Source organism: Fusarium verticillioides, chromosome 6 (assembly GCF_000149555.1).
Source record: "Fusarium verticillioides 7600 chromosome 6, whole genome shotgun sequence".
NCBI lineage: Eukaryota > Fungi > Ascomycota > Sordariomycetes > Hypocreales > Nectriaceae > Fusarium > Fusarium verticillioides.
Genome location: NC_031680.1, coordinates 3,150,034 through 3,162,380, shown reverse-complemented (window position 1 = coordinate 3,162,380; position 12,347 = coordinate 3,150,034). Strand labels below are relative to the sequence as shown.

The 12,347-nt window shown below is 49.9% G+C and overlaps 5 protein-coding genes and 1 non-coding gene across 6 annotated transcripts; 1 reads left to right on the top strand and 5 right to left on the bottom strand.

Moving 5' to 3' along the window:
• Window positions 1-1,627: 1,627 nt before the first annotated feature.
• On the bottom strand, window positions 1,628-3,096 carry FVEG_01804 (hypothetical protein). The gene is made up of 2 exons (XM_018888805.1): window positions 2,783-3,096; window positions 1,628-2,602 (listed from the first exon to the last, which is right to left on the bottom strand). Exons 1-2 carry the CDS (start codon window positions 3,000-3,002, stop codon window positions 1,770-1,772), a joined length of 1,053 nt encoding a protein of 350 aa, XP_018744819.1. The 5' UTR covers window positions 3,003-3,096; the 3' UTR covers window positions 1,628-1,769.
• Window positions 3,097-4,978: 1,882 nt separating this feature from the next.
• Window positions 4,979-5,050, bottom strand: FVEG_14930. Its single transcript has one exon. It is a non-coding gene; the product is annotated as a tRNA-Arg (tRNA).
• Window positions 5,051-5,458: 408 nt separating this feature from the next.
• Window positions 5,459-6,497, top strand: FVEG_01805 (hypothetical protein). The gene has a single exon (XM_018888806.1). It carries the CDS (start codon window positions 5,697-5,699, stop codon window positions 6,291-6,293), a length of 597 nt encoding a protein of 198 aa, XP_018744820.1. The 5' UTR covers window positions 5,459-5,696; the 3' UTR covers window positions 6,294-6,497.
• A 663-nt stretch (window positions 6,498-7,160) lies between these two features.
• Window positions 7,161-8,756, bottom strand: FVEG_01806 (acetyl-CoA acyltransferase). Its single transcript, XM_018888807.1, has one exon. The coding sequence runs from the start codon at window positions 8,639-8,641 to the stop codon at window positions 7,388-7,390; it is 1,254 nt and encodes a 417-aa protein (XP_018744821.1). The 5' UTR covers window positions 8,642-8,756; the 3' UTR covers window positions 7,161-7,387.
• A 205-nt stretch (window positions 8,757-8,961) lies between these two features.
• Window positions 8,962-11,271, bottom strand: FVEG_01807 (hypothetical protein). The gene has a single exon (XM_018888808.1). It carries the CDS (start codon window positions 10,851-10,853, stop codon window positions 9,177-9,179), a length of 1,677 nt encoding a protein of 558 aa, XP_018744822.1. The 5' UTR covers window positions 10,854-11,271; the 3' UTR covers window positions 8,962-9,176.
• A 367-nt stretch (window positions 11,272-11,638) lies between these two features.
• On the bottom strand, window positions 11,639-12,043 carry FVEG_01808 (hypothetical protein; the record flags this gene model as incomplete). Its single annotated transcript, XM_018888809.1, has 1 exon — window positions 11,639-12,043. One exon carries the CDS (start codon window positions 12,041-12,043, stop codon window positions 11,639-11,641), a length of 405 nt encoding a protein of 134 aa, XP_018744823.1.
• Between the last annotated feature and the right edge of the window lie 304 nt (window positions 12,044-12,347).

Below are 12,347 nucleotides of genomic sequence, written 5' to 3'. Positions count from 1 at the left end.
ACAAACACAAGCTCACACAAAGAACCACCGCCCACTGTAACTTGACGCCAACTCGCTTCGATAGTGGTCTCGACGCCCAAGCACAAACCAAGTGGGCCGGCATAGCCAAAAGCCGGATTATGGCACATGAAATGCAGGGACCGGGATTAGTTGAGGCTGTGGAAAAATTGTTAACAGTCAGATAATTCTCGATAACTGATCAAGTCTGTAGAACCATATGTGAATTCCCGTATACGACAAGGAAACAGAAACAGTGCATATATGTCAAGTCTTGGTGTTTTACTACCAAGGGAATGATCATCCAACATGGGCCGATCCGAGTGTGCACTTCTAAAAATGGCATCTTTATCAGGTTAACCTACCCTCCTCCATCTTGACGTTAACAAAAGAGAGAAAAGACGCCCACCGGGAACAAAGTTTCTCAAGCCTGCAGGGTCTCCCCCTGAAGGGGACCTAAACGATGGAGGGGAGAGCCTCAAAGGGCGGGCTTCGTTCTCATTCTCGTCTTTACCGAGACCAAACGGCACAAGCCGTGTTCTGTTTTCTTTGATCATTCATGGTAGCCCAAAGCTCGCCGCTCGGGCTCTGCTGCGTTGCATTTGGGTTCTTGGCCCGGCAGATGGAATTTCCAATGGGTAACTGCAGAATCGACGTCTGTGCAACTTGTCCATCGAAATGACATATTCTTACCGAATCTTTTTGGGGGAAATAACAAACTTGCTACAGGGCCGTGTCAGCTTGAGTGGTCTCCTTGAGGCCCATCCTTGACTGAAGCTGTCGTGCAACCAAGGACCTCGAGTCGCGGGGAGATTCTCCTGTACGATGACGTCGAGAAACCAAGACACAAGCCCTGGCTCGACCCACACGAGCAACGCAATCTCCGGGCCAATCATGTCTTGCGGATTCTAACCAAGAGCTGTTGGGCATTGAAACTCGAGATCTTCAGAAGATCACTGAGTCTCGGCAGGATCCGACTACATTGGGCAATCACTGCTTGGTACCTGATCAACCTTGGGTTCTCGACCTCCACGAGACCAAATTTGATCTATGTTAGAGCTTCTACGGCAGCTGAATGAGATGAGACCCTTGTTCGCCCTGCGATGGGGCCGCTCTTTGTTCCTTGGTCTAAGGGACGGACTGCTACTTAGCTTGTGCCCTGCAGATGCCAGCTCAGCTTCACCGTTTTGTTCCACCTTTTCTTTCATCTTGAGTGTTGGGGCTAGTTCTCTTACATGACCCAGCTCGCTCAGATGTTGTCGAAAGGTGTCTGCGGCTAGTCTTTGGCGTGTCAGAAGAGGTAAAGCTCTGGATCAGGGGACAGGAAATAGTCCGTCAGGGGGCATGTTGAGCTTAAGCCAAACTTATCCAAGTGTATTTCTCACTCTGGGTCGAAGTCTCGCGTTCCGACCATCTTTTGGCTGTGTCAAGTTCGACCAAGATGTCCTTGGCTCTTCTTTCAGCACAGGTCACCCAGTGGTAACTTGTCAAGTGGCATCACATAATCAGCCTATGATCGCGTCAGACTGTTTCGGTTTGTCTTAGCAAGTTCTGCTATTACTTATAGTGTTTGGTCTTCCAAGCGAGTATCATCAAACGGCCCTTCTCACGCAGGCATTTGCATTCAGCGTTGTTTCACGTAATCTAGTGGATTGCCTATTCAAATTCCGCCTTCAAAACGCCGTCCTTTATTGTGTGCCCTACATGATCCCGAATCCCACCAACCCCTAGCTCTCCAGTTGCACCTATGTTCTCTCTACTTCGCAAGCCCTCTAACATCCCAGGCTGACGGCATTGGCGAACAGAGCATAGGTATCAGCGTGGTTGATGTTCTGCTCGGCAGTCAAGCTCTGGAGGAAGTTATATCCATAGCCACCATAGTCAGAAGTGCCCTTGATCTGAGTAAGATGGGTCATCTCGTGCAGGTTGGTGTTACCCTGATCCTGAGCATGGCAGGTTGAAGTGGTAGCAGGAAGACGCTCAAAGTACAAATCGCAGTAGGCCATGTAGTTTCCACCAGGAACAGTATACGCAAGAACACCGTTCTGGCAAGCGCCGTAGACATCGGTACAGTAATATCGAGTATCTCCAGCGTTGGTCGATCCACACTCGGCAGCGATCTTGGCAAAGACATCAGCGACAGTCGAGCGAGTCGCAGCGTCAGAGTTCTTAAAGTACTCCTCCACCTTCGCAGCAGGACCGTTAGAAGCAGCCTGCTGAGCAGCAGAAGCCTGTCTAGCACAGTTCGACAGGGCAGCTTGAGTGACCTGAAGCTTGCTGCCAGAACAATCACTCTGCACTTGAGCGCGCTTCTGGTGGAAAGCGGTGCGGACGGAGAAGGCCTGCGGACCGTCGACTTCGGCGTCGAGACGGTTGGAGTAGAAGGGAATTGAGCCGATCAACTCGGTGGAGTTCTCCTGGGCGAAGGATAGGGCGCCGGATGAGAGGACGCTGAACTTGCCGCCGGCGGAAAGATCGTGGAACTCGGCGATGTCGAATTCGACTTCATAGGAGTTTCCAGAGGGTATGCTCTGGAAGGCGGTGTCATCGAGCTGGGTGGTGTCGAGGGCGATGCGAACACCGTCAAAGGGGACAGTCTTTTTCTCTGTTAGGGGTCAGTATGTGCAGCTTTGTGAGAAGGATGCCCAGATGAATGCAATGTCGGGGATGTGGCAGAGAATGTTTCCCTACTGTGCTGGCGAGGGTTGAGTTCTATGGGCAGACTCAACCCTCAGCACCAAGCAAGCTACACATCTTACTCATGCCTCATATTCAGGAGTCTTACCAGCAGAAAAAACCTGAGCCCTCTCAACAGGAGCCGTATCAAGGAATGTTCCAACCTTGAGAAGCTTCAAGTTGCTCTTCCCATTATTGGTGATAACAGCCTTGACCTTTGAGTTCCCCTGCATCTTCAACTCAACGTTCAAGGGAGTAGGAGCGCGCTTATCCACCAGGGGCGCAGCAACAGCCATAGAGGCGAGAGCAAGACCAGCAAGCAGCTTCATTTTGAACGGCAGACCAGATCGAACGAATGTGATTTAAAAAGAGTGAAGAGAATGAAAAAAAGAACGAACGAAGAAATGAAAGGGATGACTGCTGTGAAGAGGATGAAGACATGCTGAGGGACTCGAGGTATCGCGAATACTTATACGAATGTCGAGTTGATACCCTGCGACTCGTCTGGACTCGGGAGCAGGGGACTTGCGACGATATTGATCCGTCCTGGTGTGGACCGATTCAGGGTTTCGTTTCGGGCATGTCAATATGTTTGACACGCGCCATTTCCGCTCTCCAATCTTGGCGATTCTCGAATTAATTGTCCGAAAATTGACTCCCAAGATCACCCACCTTCTACTATCGCCGTATGTTTATGCTATTTTCGCTATTTGAGTTTATCTCCCGATCTACACAATTAACTTTAACTTTCGCAATTGACTCTGTCCGATGTAACAAAATCGAAGATCTCCCAAGATTAAAAAAGGATCCAAGTCAGGTCCGGGCGTCATGCCCTTTCGAAACACACCATGTAGCATCGTCAGCTGGGATGAGAACGCCCCACAAGAGGATCGGTCAAGGCTATAAGAGATCGTCGTAAATCAAGGTTACGAGATTGGAAGGGTCGTTTGTGAATATATTAAAACAAGGTGATTCCCCGTTTGACTTGAGACGGCTTTGGGCCGTTGAGGAAGGAGATTGTGGTTTGTTGTTTGACAGGCTGTTTCTATAGCGTTATGAGTTGAGATTATTGGATAGAGGTATTGTTTACGGATTTGAGTAGAAGAGTTGGGCATGATGGTGTATCAGATTGCTGACAGCATGTGATTTCCAGATGGTAATAATTGTTTCGATGGCAGCTATGATCGCCAACGCCCAACGAGCCGAAAACATTGCACCATAAGATCTTTCGGTAAACTGATAGATCTGATGGCAAAGAGTCTCGAGACGTCTTGGCTTTCCACTACACTGCATGTCTTCCACCGTCTAAACAAGCCCCTCCGCACTACCACTTAAGCTTATACCGCAGCCTCCGATCATTTCCATTCTCATATCTGACAAGATTTGTCAGGATGATCGATTCATCTCCGGTCTAAGGGACCCATGATACTCGAAATAACGCACAGAGATCGGCACAGAGCATTGACTTGAGAATCTTTGGAGCATGTGCCAAATCTAAGTCAAACAAACTTGCATGGGCCAGTTTGAGAACATTACTTGCGTACTATGATGGAAGAGTTCTATGGGCAAAACGCTCCTGAATAGTTTTGAGGAGGATGCATTCTTGCATGTGAGTCTTGTTTGTTTGGCTTGCCGCGTTTGTCGGTGTTTCTAGATGTTCGGGTCAGTTGAAGGCCTCAGTTGTGACTTCAAGGCTAACAAGAACGAGACTTGAGATTACTCTTTGTCAAGTGTCTGCAGAGGTACAGCCTCAATCCATTGTTGAAGCTGTTAAACCCGTCCATAGGGCACAGGAAGGGAACGTTCGTAAAAATTGTAGAGAGAGATGGTGCCACATTTCAAATCATCTTTAAGCCGTTGTTGTTCAATATAGCAAAAAGTTAACCAAGCCAGGCGGCCATACTTCTATATCTAACTTGTCTGTCAAAGAGACACCATAAGACCATAGTTCACTGGAAGTATTACTCCCTTAACAAATGTTTCCAGATGCTGGGCTCTGGTTGTGTCTTGAAAATGTCGTCATTTACCCTGGACCAGGACAGTAGTAGTCAATCTTTAATGCTGGTGTGTATACGGCTGTTCAAAAATTACAGCACTTATCCTATAGCAATAATTACATGCGGTAGTGTGATTGTAAGATCCTTTATAATGATTGCCGTAGCATGATGATTATATCGATTACCCCATTCCCAACAGTAAAGGGAGCACTATGGAGGGGTCGACAGGCATCTAAACGCCAGTAAGCGATGCCAATTGACTTGCCAGCAAAAAGACATTATGGAAGAAGCTCAATTGACAAAAAGAATGATCACGCTGGGGATCGAACCCAGAATCTTCTGATTCGTAGTCAGACGCCTTGCCATTGGGCCACGCGACCGTTTCTCGTTATTGAACTGACTCTCGAAATCGTCGCTTACGGATTCTGCACCCAAACTTTTCTCGCTAGACCCCGGAAGATTGTCCGCTCAAGCTCGGTACGCCGCCCACAACCCGCGCCAAGCGAACAGGAACTAGCGACTGATGGAATCTGCTAAAGAGTATCCGTCAAAGTCTCCATAGCGGCGTTCAATAGCTCAGAGTAGACCCTGGACTAGAACTGCAATGACAGTTTCTTTGCGCCACCTTTATAAGGGAGGGTTAGGCGGCACAGCACAAAGAATGCAATGCTAGTGCACGTGAGATACTGAGAGCCCCTGGATCTTGCGTTAGGTTAGGGGATGCAGTCGCGTACCTTTTAGCTCAGACGTAAGGTTAATTATTATCTTAAGTTATTTTAATGGGACGTACTGTACCTACTGAGCTCAGCTCCTCCGCACGCTCATTTCATTTTCTTGGGCATCAAATCTTCATTTCATCCTCACACTCACATTCACATTCACACTCCCCTCACTCTCCTTTATGCCATCATCTACGTGATACAGGGACTGAAACAATCCCTTGTTCCTTTGACGTCAACTCACTCATTTCCATTTTTTTTTTTCATTGTTGCCTCGCGGGTTCCGTTCAAAAACCGAGCTCATGCCATGGCCATCTTCGCGTCCTCAGCTGTACGCCTACTCATCGGCCTCACAGTCGCACTCACCTTCATCGCCTTCTTCACACCAACAGGCTACATACCAGACGCCGCGTTATCATTCAGGATGCCAGCTGCACTAAAAAAGCTCGATGTCTCCATCACCCAGGAGGAAAAGGATCCTGTTCTCATCCGCGCAACCGTCAGGAACAACAATGACGAGCCCGTCACCATTCTCAGCTACGGCTCACCCCTGGACCCCTTGGGCATCTCTCTTGGCATTCTCTACATCACACCAAAGGGCGACAGCAAACCACTTGATATCATGCAGATTGAAGCATCACGGCTCTGGCCGCCTGCTGATGATGCTCTAATTGAGATTCTGCCTGGCCGAGCGGCAATTTGGGAATTTACCCTCCAGGAACCTGTTGTTCCGATGGACAAGGTTTTTGAGGGGGCGACGGTGCAGCTAAAGGGGATGTGGAATGCTGTGTGGACAAAGGAGAAGAAGAATGTGGACTACACATCATTCGCGGAGGGCACACCAGCAAACGAAACTCTAACAGGGCCATTCAAGTCAAACATCATCGACATTGAAGTCGTATAGACACGAATTGTATCATCATCATCATTGTTATTATTATTAGGCGTTTGGGGTGGCAGGCATGATTAATTGGTTCACTTGTCGCTACGTTAGATGACTAGAGTGATTGACGGGTTAATTGGGAAGACAAGCAAGGGGCGAAAATATTTTTTATCAGAATACATATAATCCAATCCAATCCAACCCAACCCAACAAGTAAAGCAAAGCAAGCATTCTTTGTGTCTCCCTGAAATGTCTGCAGTCAGCCTTTCGACGCAAGCCACATTCATACCCTGGAACAGACCATTGACCAACCAAGCCCAGGCATGGACAAGTGTCTTAGATTATGTCCGGGGCCACCCAACGCCAGCTGTTGGATCTAGCATTCATAGATCGTTAGTCTAGTCAATGATTGATAACATTAGTATTGCTCGCTTGAAGACCGGCGTTCCGGAAACCCCCTTTTCCAAATAAGCGTTATCAACGCTACCCTAATGAAGCTGATGAAGCTGAAGAAGTCATGGCGAGTGTTGGTTGTGATGAAGATATGCTGGCACCGGCGATTGTCATACGATGAACTGACAATGCATGTGTAGATTGCCCTCGTTCTCGGCCAATCACGAGTGAATTGTCGTTGGCACATCAGGACTCCCAGACCATGGCTATTATTATATTAACCCGCTTGAGCAACATGGTCTTTTTACCCAAGCCCAAGTTCATCGCTTTTTGCTTACATCAGTTTTCAATCGATGTCTCTTGAGAAATGCCACAGAAAACATCTATCTGCTTAAGACAGGTTTTGTATTCCCTGGCTGATGGGATGCTTTACTGGTTTGGCCCCGTCACACTTCTTCACATTTGACCATTGAATCACTGGTAGTTGAAACGATGGCCAACCGAAACGGACTGTTTCATGGGAACGTATCGATGCTATCGAACCGTTGTGACCCGAGACTACAAGCTGCCGACGCATATCACAACCCTTAGTTTCCTCTCCATGCTCCAGCATCATGCATCGCCAACGTTCCCATTCTCAGTATCAAGCGTAGTATAACCCAATATTCAATTTTGTTTACTCCCCAATCTACTTTTTAACTTCCTTCCCGGATATCAATCTCTACTCCCGAACAAACAAACCAGCCATACCCATACCCGTACCAACACACATACTCACAACACCGACCTCACCACCATCCCTCTTAAGTCCATGCAAAAGCGTACTCGTCATTCTCGCTCCCGTAGCTCCAAGAGGATGTCCCAGCGCAATAGCGCCTCCATCAGGGTTAACCTTCTCCTTCGCCCACGCGTCCTCGAGTCCCAACTCCCTCACACAGTGCAGCGCCTGACTGGCAAACGCCTCGTTGATCTCCCACCGCGACACATCCTCCGTCTTGAGACCAACTTGGTCGAGAAGCTTGGGGATAGCGAGGGCGGGGCCGATGCCCATCTCATCGGGGTCGCAACCGACTGTCACGGCTGAGACGAACTTTCCGATGATGCGGTCTTGGAGACCGAGGGCGGTTGCTGTGCTTCGGCGCATGAGGAGGGTGGCGGCAGCACCGTCGGAGACTTGGCTTGAGTTTCCAGCCGTTGAAGCACCGTCGGGCTTGAAAGCAGGCTTGAGCTTAGCAAGCGCCTCAATGCTAACACCCTCTCGAATACCATCATCAGCAGTGACAGTGATGCGCTTCTCCTCGCCAACCTTGTTACCCTGCTTATCAACCTCCTGGAACCTCGTCTCCACGGGTACGATCTCCTCCGCAAAGCGACCCTCCTTTCTCGCACGAGCAGCACGACGATGAGACTCAACAGCCATAGCGTCCTGGTCCGCCCTCGAAACACCATATCGCTCCGCAACGTTCTCTGACGTCAAACCCATAGGCATGATACAATCCTGCGCATGGCGATTGGGCGAGGTCTTCAGCTCCGGCCACACATCCACAGGAATAGCTCTGCTTCCGTAATTCCTCGTCATGCTCTCCATACCAGCCGCGATACCCGTGTCGATCATGCCCGTCTGGATCTGCGCCGACACAGCAGCGATGGCCTGCAGCGAACTAGAGCACGCGCGGTTCACAGTGTACAAGCTGGTGGTGTTCTTGAAGCCGACGTGGTTGAGAGCCATGCGCGCCGCCTTGGAGCCGCCGAGCTCGGAGAGCACCACGCCGACTGCTACATCGTCGACGGGGGCCTCGGGGTGCGCTTTGAGAGTGGCCTTGAGGACGCTGGCGAGGAGCTCCTCTGGGTATGCGTCCTTGAGCTGGCCCTTGTAGGAGCGGCAGATGGGAGTGCGGACGGCGGAGAGGATTACGGTGTCGGAAGGGGATTTGGCGAGGACGCCTTGAAGGCCTTTGTGAAGACGGGCCGACATTATGAAGGTATTTGGGGTATATGGAGTTTATGGGATTACAGGGGAGGCAACTGATAAGATGAGGGAGAAAAGAAGAGATCAGAGGTTCATGATGAGAAGTGAGAGAAGTGTTTATGAGCCGGGTAAGTAAATATCCCATTACCCATTATCCTCCACCCCCGCCGAAAGCCGGAACACTCCCGTCCCGTTGCCATGAGCCGAAAGTGGATCCTCGACACCGGCTTCAGACTTCGGGTAATGTTTCGAGTGTGGCTTGAATTGTCGGAGCGTCGGGTAAGATCCCTACGTGTGGCGTCTATGGCTGTGCACCGCTCATCATGAGACATTCACATTCTGATTGAGCTTCGATACTGTTGAAACTTCAACAATCTTTCCATTCATACACGAATCCCGCTGTAGCATTCTACCCTCTTTTGATCACGCCAACATATATATACAAACTCGCCAAATGTAATGCCTTCAACGCCCCCTGTGCCGATGCCGTCGTTATATCGTACCCCGAACTCCATTTGCAATCTGCTTCTGATCTGACATTTCACTGTCTATACTGAATCCCCAGTCCTAGCTTATCTTGCCCATCGACCATTGGTTCAACCACTTTGGACTTCTTCGCTGGACTTGCTTGATCGAGCCGTATCTCCTCGGTGGATGAATGGTTGCCGCTGAATTTTCGCTTGTCGCCATCTCCATTTCGGTGGGAAAGTAATCTCTCCTGCATGCTAACTGTCTTCTCCATTGGTCCTGGTGTGTTTCCCAAGGTTTCGGCCACCTCAAAGCTCTGCCGCGGATCTCGCCGCAACATCTCTGCTGCAGCTTGACTAGCCTGGCTATCAAATACCTCTCCGTCCTGGTCGCTCCGGTTTCGTGACTGCGATGTAAACGACTGAGCTGCGGCAACCGACTCGAGCGCCTGCCTAGCTAGCTCTTCATTATCGTCTGCTGAAATAGTGCTCTCTCGACTCCTACGGCGGCGGTCAGTCTTGGCCACAGGTGTCGTAGGAATGAACTGTCTCTGGGAGTATCGATGAGGCTCCGAGTGAGGTACCAGATCCACCGATGGAAGAAGCCCAACGTTTGTACCCACCGGCCGGTTCATAGGCGTCGTGGGTAGTGACGACATGGATTGCGAGTTGCGGTGGTGTTTCCCGACGCGTGGTGCAGGGCGGTGAGAATGCATCGGTGTCGAAGGTGCGCTGTTATTATCCTGGCTCATAGCCTGCAACAATGCCGATAGACCATGCTCGCCTTGTAATCTAGATGCCTGCTGTTGAGAGTTCCTATGCCCTTGTGTCACGACAGCGACCTTCTGTTTGGGTGTCATAACTGCGTGAAATATACCCCCAGGTCTACAGAGCATCTGCATATGCTCTCTGTTCTCGCGTATTCGTCTCAGCAACATATCTCGCTCTTCATGAAGAGCAATGCTTTCGTCCTCGCTTTGCTTGATGACTTTCTTTGCCGTCTGGACCCGGCGTTGGAGGATCTCATTCTCTTGTAGCATGGCCTCATACCGCGTCTTCATCTGCAAGTATTTTGTTTGTAATGCCTCGGACGGCTGGTCAAATTCTTTTCTAGCCATTCGGGTGAATTCTGCATTCCGTAACGCGTCCACCTCGCGACGCATCATCTCGTGTTCCACAGCAGCACGCTTGGCATCATCGTCTGCCTGGATAGATAACAAATTATACTGTAGCTTATGATGAGCTGTCTCCATCTTGAGCTTTTGTTGTTCTGCTAGAGCCGATTGAAGCATGACGCGAAGCTCGTCGGCGGACGCTTCGAGGACCTGGTGTGGAGCGGGAGGGAGGAATTCCGTTGTTACAGGACGCTCGCGTATGTTGTTGGGTACGGTAGCTGGTGGGGAGAAGAGTGTTGACGACTGCTGGGAGCCAGAGAACTTTCGTTTGGAGGGACCGGGACCAGCTTGACTGGCATGGCTGTTAACCTGGGTGGAGGGGGGCGGTGTAAGTGACGATGGGATAACCGTGACGGCCGGTCGGTCCTCGTTGATCTCGGTTCTAAAGGATTCGTTTGGATCGATAGGCGAATTTGGAATCTCCGTCGAAGGTAATGTCACCGCAGCTGGATCTTGGGGTCCTGCTTCCTGAGGTTGAGGTGTCGTGGGGTTCTGTCGCTCGCGAGAATGCCTAACAACGATCGTATCGCCCTGTAAGGCCTGCGAAGCCTGTGTGGCTTCGGTAGGAGAAGTCATGTTGAAGCAATCGTGTTCTGCTCTCAAACAAGTCCCCAGGCAACCAAGTCGCGTCAACAGCTCTCGTCGTTCCGATCCGTCAGCTGAAGAAGCCAGATCTTCGACAGCGAGTGATATATATCGCTGGTGTCTTCAATGCGTACATGTGCTTTGCATGCGCGTGTGTTTATTATCCTTTCCAAATCAAACTTTATGCGTTGTCGTGCAGCGCAACGCAACGCACAACGCGCCGCGATATGGATCCACAGTAAACAGCGATTGTGATGAGGGAAAAACAATCGATCGCAGGACCTTCAGTGGAAGAGGAGCAATGAGGATATAAAGCACAATATAAGTAGAAAACATAGACACAAGTGAGAAATGCTTCGGCTTGTGACGCCGCCGTTTTTGGTTGCTTCCAAGAAATGAGAAGCTAGCTTGGTTGAAGATGAAAGACCCAGGAACAAGGGTTTTTCCGTCGAGCACGCGACTGTGTGCTTTCAGTGGGGGATGATGCTTGTTTTTAAGCACTAAACTACAAGGGGTTACAGGTGAAGTTCGGTGATCGCTGCCTGTGAAACGATCCACAGGCGTTATCTGTCAGTGCCCGAGACATCAAACCAACCGAGCCGAACAAAACGAACAAAACGAAACAGATATCGGATGAAAGCCAGTGGAGAAATTTCTTGACATTGAAACGAATGAATCAAAGCTTCTGTCCAAGAATCTGTCAAATAGAATATCCCAATCTGCACTTCCCCAACTCCAAATCTGTAATACCAAAACACCAAACAGTTCGTGATACCTTAGACAAGAGCAGCCTCAGAAGTCTCACTCTCCGTTCCTCGCTTCCTCTTTACGCCACACCCGGAAAACAAATTCCGAATACCTCTTCCAGCAGCCGAGATCATGTACACCGCGCAGATGACAGGCCAGAACAGGATTATAGAGACCCACCACGCTGCCACAGCGAGTTTTGCCCAGATCGAGCCGTTGGAGTCGAGATACCACTCTGGGACAAAACTACTAGCTTTTCCCCGTGTGTTTAGGGCCAGACCGATTATCAAGCCGAAGGTAATCCAGCCGCCTGTTGTGATTGCTGCCACGAGCCTGATGGTTGCGGAAGGGCCCAGGGCGTTGTCCCTCAGAACGTTGTTGTTATCTGCCACGTCGCGAGCCATGAAGGCGATGGTTTTTAGCATAGGAGACATAGTGACGATGCTTGATGATTTTCAAAACCTTGTTGGTGGTTCTAGGTCGTCCAAGTTGCGTAACGTGATGGTATCGCGAAGTGTCGTTTGGGCTGGTGCTTGGGCTGGTCTTGTAGTTTTCGCGCGCGTGTATCAGCGTGATTGAGGGATACTCGAAGAATGTTTCACGATGTTGAGAGTAGTGATGAAGCGTTCCCTTATAGGGAGGGATATTTCTGTGCTTTATACTCGGTGATAAAGTTTGTGTGTTAATACTGATGGACTCGCCACGTCCATTGAGACTTCATGTTCACGGTGTCCAAGG

What these genes read in the sequence shown, in the direction of transcription:
- FVEG_01804 (XM_018888805.1), bottom strand. Translation starts at nt 3,002, where the DNA reads ATGAAGCTGCTTGCTGGTCTTGCTCTCGCCTCTATGGCTGTTGCTGCG. An exon ending in GGCTCAGGTTTTTTCTGCTG is followed by an intron (nt 2,603 to 2,782) that starts GTAAGACTCCTG and finishes GACCCCTAACAG; the next exon opens with AGAAAAAGACTGTCCCCTTT.
- FVEG_01805 (XM_018888806.1), top strand. Translation starts at nt 5,697, where the DNA reads ATGGCCATCTTCGCGTCCTCAGCTGTACGCCTACTCATCGGCCTCACA.
- FVEG_01806 (XM_018888807.1), bottom strand. Translation starts at nt 8,641, where the DNA reads ATGTCGGCCCGTCTTCACAAAGGCCTTCAAGGCGTCCTCGCCAAATCC.
- FVEG_01807 (XM_018888808.1), bottom strand. Translation starts at nt 10,853, where the DNA reads ATGACTTCTCCTACCGAAGCCACACAGGCTTCGCAGGCCTTACAGGGC.